The sequence below is a fragment of the Ochotona curzoniae genome, unplaced genomic scaffold (assembly GCF_017591425.1).
Source record: "Ochotona curzoniae isolate NIBS_2020 unplaced genomic scaffold, NIBS_Ocur_1.0 contig_2699, whole genome shotgun sequence".
NCBI lineage: Eukaryota > Metazoa > Chordata > Mammalia > Lagomorpha > Ochotonidae > Ochotona > Ochotona curzoniae.
Window position 1 is genome coordinate 9,769,247 of NW_024465561.1, and position 7,802 is coordinate 9,777,048.

The following is a 7,802-nucleotide window of genomic DNA, read 5'->3' on the forward strand; positions in this document are numbered from 1 at the left end:
CTGGCTCCCTCTCCAAATGCCGGCAACAGGGCTGGCAGGCCAGAGCCATTCCAGGTCTCCCACATGGGTGGCAGGGGCCCGGATGCTCTGGCTGGCCCCTCAGTTTGCCTTGGCTGAGAGCAGGGCACAAAGTGCCTGCCCTGTGTGTGCTGTCAGGTGGCCCGTGTGTGGAGCAATAGGGGAAGCAAGGATGTGTGTGTGTGTGTGTGTGTGTGTGACTGAGAGCCCTTTGGAGCCTGCTGCATGCCACACCCAGCCAGGGCACCTGTGTCTGTTCTACCGGCACCTTCTGAGAGCCAGAGGTGAGGTCTCCAGCAGATGCGATTTGTGAGTCCCATGCTGTTCTACCATGCTATGATTGCTGCAGATGCCCTATGACACAGAAGGGGCCCTGAGGCCCTTGAGACATCATGGCACACGCCAGGCTCCGCAGGTCAGTGTGGCCTGAGTTGAGGGAGGAGCAGTACGACAGGAAGGGCAGCGCTGCCTCTGAATGGATGTGCCGAGCACCCGAGCGCTGGGACCTCTGTATCTGTCCTGAGCCAGGAGGCCTACATCCCTCAGCTGCTTCTGTTTTCCAGTGACTAGCCGTTATCCTGCATTCCTGGGCCAGGGGCTTCTCCCATGACATGCAGTGGGGCCACTGCCACTGCAAGTAGACAGGGGCTCATCTACTCACAAGAACTGTCTCCTTTGTCCTTCCCCAAGTCCAACCAGGATGCCCGTCATGGTGGAAGACATCATGAAGCTGTTGTGCACCCTCTCTGAGAAGAGAAAAATGAAAGCAGCTGTCAAGCACTTGGGCAAGGACAAGGTCTTGGGCAAGGTCAAGGACACCCTGGTCGCAGGAGCTGCGGCCTTCGTGTGCGGCGTGGTGTTCAGTTTGGTGGGTGGCCCACCAGGATTTGTTGTCGGTAAGTGCAGGTATCTTGCTTGGATGGCCAGTGGGAGGGTGTCTTGAAGGGGAAGGGTGCACACAGGGACGAGGACTCAGTGGCCTCTCCTCTGTGGAATGAGTGTGTGTATGGAATCTAGCCTGTGAACGGCTCAGAAGTGCCCATGTCTCCCACACCTCCAGCACCGCTCTTGCAGGCAGGCAGGAGGACACTGTCCCAACCTCCCTGCTCTCCTACCGGCCTGTGTCTGTGAGTTCTGGGTTTGCACAGCAGCAGCATCACAGGTCGTTTTGGAAGGGAGCCAGGAAGGAAGCTGGTGTCTGCGGCACATGTGACCACGAGCAGATGTTGCATGGCTGGTCTGCAGCAGCTGGCGCGTCCTCCTTCTGGAAGCACAAAGTCCGTGCAGGGAACAGCACAGACAGCGCCTCTGCCCCAGGGTCGGCCCTCCTGGGCAGCCTGCAATGGCAGGGAACGAGAGCTTGGCTCATTTCCCAGTTGGTTCTCAGAGCTGGGATAAAGGTGCTTCCTTTTTTAGATGATTTTTTTTTTAATTGGAAAGCCAGCTTTACAGAGAGAAGGAGAGACAGAGAAAAACTGTCTGCTGGTTTACCACTCACGTGGTCCCAATGGCCAGAGCTGAACGAATGTGATGCCATGTACTGGACAGCTTGGCCAGTAGCATGGACACGGCGAGGGTCAGGGAATCAGACACCAACAGGAGACCAGTAGTGGTGGAAGAGGTCTCCCTCAGCCTCCCTTTATTCAGCCATATATACCTTTTCCCCAAGCCTCTAGCAGAACAATTGGATGCTAATGAGTCTGACAGACAAGGTGCCACTAGCCTCCAAGCCATTTCCTGCAGGAGCCAAGCTTAACAAATGCTAATCAACTCCTCAGCCCACAACAATGCCAGGAGCCCGGAGTTTCTTCCAGGTCTCCCATGTGGGTGCAGGGTTCCAAGGCCTTGGGCCATCCTGCACTGCATTCCCAGGCCACAAGCAGGGAGTTGGAAGAGGAGTTCAGCAGCAGGGATATGAACCAGTCCCCATATATGATCTTGCACATGCAAGGTGAAGACTTTAGCCATTAGGCTGCTGTTACAGGCCCCAAGGTATTTCTGTTTTAGGAGGAGCAGGAGGGATTCCTGTGTCCTGGCTCAGGCCGCGGCCTGAACCCTCAGCTAGACTGCAGTGAACCAGCCAGGTGAGGCCCGAGCCGCATCCTGCACTACTGTTGAGCTGGGATCCTCAGGCTGCTGTCTGCCTGGGTCCTGCTGCATTGGGCGCCGTGCCTGTTAGCAGCGCCTCCTCCGTGCTGGGCGTCGGGCTGATGGGAGGCCTCTGTCCATGGCTGTAGGCCACCAAGCAGCTGCTTTTCTGTCCAGCTGCCGACTGCTTTCCAGCTTGCTGCCTGGGTTTCCTGGCCTTTCTTGCCTTGAAGGCAGGACTGACATTCAAGGACCTTCCAGGAAACTGAGGCCACAGGTACGAGGAGGATAAACCCCAGAAGGCCCCTCCACCATGTTCCCTTTGCACGTGCTTAAGCTCAGCCAGTGCTGACATCTGCTCCTCGCCGTCCCGGAAGGAGCCAGGCAGGCAGGAGACCAGACCTCCTTCCTCAGTGACCTCCTGAGTCTGTCCCCACCAACTCCGGGACCCCCTGGCCACCTAGGCACGTCCCAGGACCCCCTGGGAACACACAGTTTGCTGAAACTGAGTAAAAGCTGTTGGAGACCCAGGCCTTGGCAGGAAGCAGGGCACCTGCTACATCCAGCTCTTGGTCTTGGGTGCGAGAAAACAAAGGAATTTACTCTATTCTAAATAACTAGTAATTTTTCAGTCGATATTCCTGGAGACTCCGTGTGTTAAGGGATGTTCTCATACAGGGTTAGTGCAGATGGATACAACTCCTGTCAGCTCCAATATTTCACTGGTGTCATGGGGAGTTCAGGAGTGTGGACATTAGCTGGTCTGCCTTCCCCAGAGTGCTGCTCTTCCTGGGAGAGTTGTTGACCCAGTCCAGAGCAGCCATCACCAAAACATGGGGCTGAGGCCAGTGTGATGGAGAGGGTTAAGCTGCATCCCATGTGGATCCTGCTGCTCTGCTTCTCATCCAGCTCCCTGCTCAGGTGCCTGGGGAAGCAGTGGAGAGGGCGCTAAGGCTTGGCCCCTGCACCCAACGCGGGAGACCAGGGAGCAGTTCTGGGCTACTGGGCATCCTGGCCCAGCTCTGGTTGTTGTCCTTTGGGGAATGCAGCTGCAGATGAAACATCTCTCCTCTCTATCTCTGTAACTGTACCTTTCACCTAAATAAAGAACAATTTTTAACAGGTTTGGGGGAAGGGAGGAGAGTTGGTGTGGGAGGAATGGCAATTGGAACCTAAAGCTATAGTTTGAGAGTGAAGAGTGCCATCCTGCCCTTAGCTGTTGGCTTCTTGAATGAGCTCAGCAGGGAGGGAGCTCTGCAAGCCTAAAGCCACCTGAGAGCTTTTCGCTTCCAGACAATTCCATGTGGATCTACATAAGTGTATTTTCCTGTTGCCTTCCTCTCAAGTCCATGATGAAACAGATGAGTCTGAGACAGGGGTGTTTTGATTGACAAGCAGGAGGATAGCTTTACACGGGGGTGAGGCCTTGTTGCTCACGGGACTTCCAGGGCAGCAGCTCCTAAACTAGCTGCCTGCTTATCCCCTGCCAGCCGTGGGGAGACCCAGACGGAGTTCCTGGCTGCTGAGCTTGGCTGGCCCATCCTTGGCCATTGTGGCCATGTGGGAAGCAAACCAGGGAGTGCCCCCCACCCCGTGCCCATCACCCTGTCTCTGGCCCATGGTACAGGTTGTTTTTTTTGATTGTTTTGTTTTGTTTTAATAAATTTGTAGCTTGGAAGAACAATAGATTTATAGGATGTTGCATAGACAGAATTTTCATGTGTCTGTCGCTTGAAACACGTTCCACTAGTATTGACCTGTATCATGGGTCATTGTCAAGGCTACAAAACTAACACTGACACTCTACTCTGAACCATGTTCTAGACTCCATTTGGGTTTCAGTAGGGATCTCTTTCATTTTTCTTTCTTCCTTCCTTCCATCCTTCTTTCCTTCCTTTTTTTGGTAACATTTCTTTGTTTGTTGAAAAGCAGAGTGACTGAAAGAGAGAGAGGAGACAAAGACATGGTCCATCTGCTGGCTTACTGTGCTAATGGTTGCAATGGTTAGAGCTGGCCCAGGCTAAAGTCAGAAGCCAAGACTTCCGTGCTGGCCTCCCAGGTGGCAGGGGCCATCTGCTGCTCCCTCAGGCATAGTGACCGGGAGCTGGGTGGGAAGTGGAGCAGCTGGGACTTGAACCAGTGCTACAGGATGGGATGTTGGTGTTGCAATGAGCAGCTTAAGCTACTGTGCCACAACACCATCAGCAGATATGACCAGGTTTTGCATTAGTGACCCCCTGCCCCTTTATTGATTCTAGAGTCCTGTTTGATTCCTTCGTCACCTCTGGTCTGTGCCAGTTTGTTTAGACTGTGTTTGGTTGTACAATCTTGATGGTTAGGAGAGCTGCCGTGCTAGGTGGTCCTTCTGTCCGTCTGTAGTTGTCTGTCGTGTTCCTTGTGGTCAGACAGGAGCCTCAGGCCTTCAGAAGATCAGCCCAGATGTGAACGTACGGCGTTTGCACCACTCCCGGTGGGTACAGGGCACCCATGCAACCTCTCTGGCGAGGCTGGCCCCACTCCCACGTGGAGAGTTTGCACACTGTGTTTTTCTGCTGTGAAGCTACTGTTTCCTTCCTGCGTACTGTTGTGCAGGCATGAGTCCTGGAGGCCAGACGGGCTGCACCCTTAGATACCTCATTCCTGACAATTTAGAACACGGGCATTTTAAGATGTGAATCCCATGTTGTGTGTGGCAGGAATTGGCTGGCAAGTCTGGTAGCTGTCCCTTCTCCACAGACCCACTGCGCCTGCTTCCAGGATCCTGTTGTGTACCTGTCTGGCTCCTTAAGGTCCTTGAGTCTGCGTGTGATCTTAGCCAAAAGGCCGAGATGTGATGGTCCTTGAGTCTGGACTCTAGCACTCAGGCCCCTCCCACTAGCGTGTAACCTTACTTAGAGCACACCCTCACGTTGACACAGTTTGCCGTTGGAAATGGTGGTGTGCCCCTGTCAGAGGGCAGGAAGGCAAGCAGTAGGCCATGCCATGGCATGATCGACGGGGTCCCTGGGTTCTCTAACCTCCTGAGTTCAGGGGAAGTTTCCTAGACTCAGGGACAAAGAGTGTGTCGGGCCCCCAGGGGAGGAAGCAGGGCCTCACCACTGAACCACTTGTCCTCCAGGGCCTCTATGCAGCTCAGCTCCCTGGTCTGCAAGGCAGGAGATGGTGTGGGAAGCCACTTGAGGAAGACTTGGCTCTCGGGCAGCTGTGCTTTGCTCCACATTGGTGCTGCCATCAGGACAAGGGGCACTTGGATATCCATTCCCACAGGCAGGGGCAGCAGAGGTCTGCCCTGCCTGCTGCCTGCAGAGCTGAGCCCACCCGACCAGCTCCACCACTGGCCCCCTCCTCATGGGCTCAGCGAGAAGCTGAGGCTGGCATGTGGCTGCAGGCCTAACTGCTGGCTCCCTTGTTTTCTAGGTGGCGCTGTCGGGGGCCTGTTAGGTGCCTGGATGACAAGTGGACAGTTCCAGCCCGTCCATCAGATCTTAAAGGAGCTCCCTCTGGTGGATAAGCAGAAGCTCTTTAATAAGGTCCTTGACATCATCAGGCACCTGGACTATAAAGATGCCGTTCAGCTCACCACTCTCGTCCTAGGCAGTGAGGCCCTGCAGGAGCAGCTGCTGGCCGTGCTGGTATGCTACTTCGAGGAGGAGCTGCAGGCCCTTATCTGCTACGATGAATAGGCCACCCTGCCTGGTGACCTCTAGAAGCTGTGGTCCAGGGGAGGCTCTGAGTGTCCTCTTTGCCTGCAGTGGTGTCTCCCGCCTGAGAAGACACTGCTGTGCTGTGACATGTTCCAGAAGTTATTTCCCAGTGTGCCCTGGCTGCCCTCTGACCCAGAAGTTGGCGAAAGGTGCAGGCACCCCCGGCCTAGGCCCATGGGGCAGGTTTCTGAGTTGCATTTTAGGTGCTTGGGCGGCTAGAGGAAGTCGTCATGGCCCCAACACAGTTTCTCTGCCTTCTTCCCTCCCAAGCACCTGTGCAGGAAAGACCTGGAGCGCTCCATGAATAATGATGTGACCTCCTGGGTGTACTCCTGTCCCTGCCCCAGAAGTGGGGGAGGGCGCTCAGCCCATAGAACAACCACCTAGTCCATGCAGGGGTGTTGCTATTCCCACCTGAGGAATCAGGGCAGTTTCAGAGGCCCTCGTTCCCTGCACTAAGGAGTGTCTGCAGCCTACAGATTGCCCTCATTCTGCTTCAAGTGACAATAAATCTGAAAAGTTACTCTTCCACGTGTGGTACTTGTGTAGTAAAAGCCTTTGAATGAGATTCAAATGAAAGCTCTGATTGGTGGGTTTCGAGAAGGGTGGACAGCTCCCCTCCTAGGCCAACACTCTGGTGCCTGTCCCCTTCCCAATCCCCAGGCTGACCAGCTCCCTGCCCTGCTGCCCTGTGTGAGCAGCCAAGCACCTGGGCAGGGTGAGGCCTTGGGACCCTCTCCTGGGACTGCAGGCCTGGAGGCGGCCCAGGCAGCCCGTGGGTGGAGGGAGCCCAGCTGAGTGTCCTGGGACCCCATGCCAAGAAATGTGCAGGGTGAGCCCTGAGCCATGGGTCCTTCCAGGGGCTGCCCCAATATCCATCAGGTGCTCTATGGCCACACTCCTGCAGGTGGCAAAGTCCCTTTGGGCATATACGTGCTGGCGGAGGGGGTGGAGGCAGGGGCTACTGTCCAGGAGGCTGAGGGGGACCCTTTCTGCTCTTCCTGCCAGATGTGCCCTCCACCCCGGCCCCTCCAACTGACAGTCCTCAGTCAGGGTCCTTCCATGCATGCTTTCCTTGTGAGGACTTCACAGTTGTTCTGTTTAGTATCATAAAGGTAAAGACAGTGAAAACTGGAAGAAAGACTTCTCAGGAAGTTGCTGAGGAAGAGTCTTGTTCTGAATGAGACACCCAATTGGATCTCTGCTTGCCTCTTGGGGACACTGACACCTGCCCACTCATGCTGCACTGCCATGCCAAGGGCTACACCCGGACAGACCTCCTGGTTTGGATTCTACAGGAAACTCACCCTTCAGAGGACCATCCCTCCCTGCCCAGTGCTGGCCAGCCCTCCTGGTGGGTCAGGGCGGCTCCAGGACTCACCCGCCCTCAGGCTCTCAGCTCCTGTTTGTGTTTACATGTCTGGATCTTTGCCATGATTTGTTTTCAATGGAGAATCCCTGCCTGGCACAATGGAAGCTGCCAGTGGGTTCAAACTGAAGTGGGCTTTGGGCCCCTCCCCAAAGACATCAGAGGTAGCCACTGCTCCACTTCTTTTTAAAGATCGATTGATTATTGATTTGAGAGGCACAGTTACAGAGACAGAGAGATGAGAGGGATCTTGCATCTGCTGTTCACTCCCCAGATGGTCACAGTATCCAGAGCTGGGCCAGGCTGAAGGCAGGAGCCAGGAGCTTCTTCCAGGTCTCCCATGTGGATGCAGGGTCCCAGCAGTTGAGCCATCCTCCTCTGCTTGCCAGGTGCCTTAGTGAGAGCTGGACCGGAAGTGGAGCAGCTGGGACTCCAACGGCACCCACATGGGATGCCAGCATAGCAGCTGGCAGCTTTACCCACTGCTCCACACTGCTGGCCCCTGTTCGCACTTCTTATGCATTTCTAGTCTCTGTTCAATGTTTATTGCCAAAAAAAACTTGGAAAAATATAAGAAAATAAAAATCACTATAAATTTTACCCCCCCGACAACTGCTGCAAGC

At 55.0% G+C, this 7,802-nt stretch overlaps 1 protein-coding gene across 1 annotated transcript; it reads left to right on the plus strand.

Moving 5' to 3' along the window:
• The first annotated feature begins 718 nt into the window (after positions 1–718).
• LOC121153912 (protein C19orf12 homolog) lies at positions 719–5,789 on the plus strand. The gene is made up of 2 exons (XM_040976681.1): positions 719–914; positions 5,524–5,789. The coding sequence occupies exons 1-2, from the start codon at positions 719–721 to the stop codon at positions 5,787–5,789; spliced, it is 462 nt and encodes a 153-aa protein (XP_040832615.1).
• Positions 5,790–7,802: the final 2,013 nt, after the last annotated feature.

Bases quoted from the DNA above. Each gene is read 5' to 3' on its own strand.
- LOC121153912 (XM_040976681.1), top strand. From the start codon at position 719: ATGCCCGTCATGGTGGAAGACATCATGAAGCTGTTGTGCACCCTCTCT. The intron at 915-5,523 runs GTAAGTGCAGGT...CTTGTTTTCTAG, and splicing joins CCCACCAGGATTTGTTGTCG to GTGGCGCTGTCGGGGGCCTG.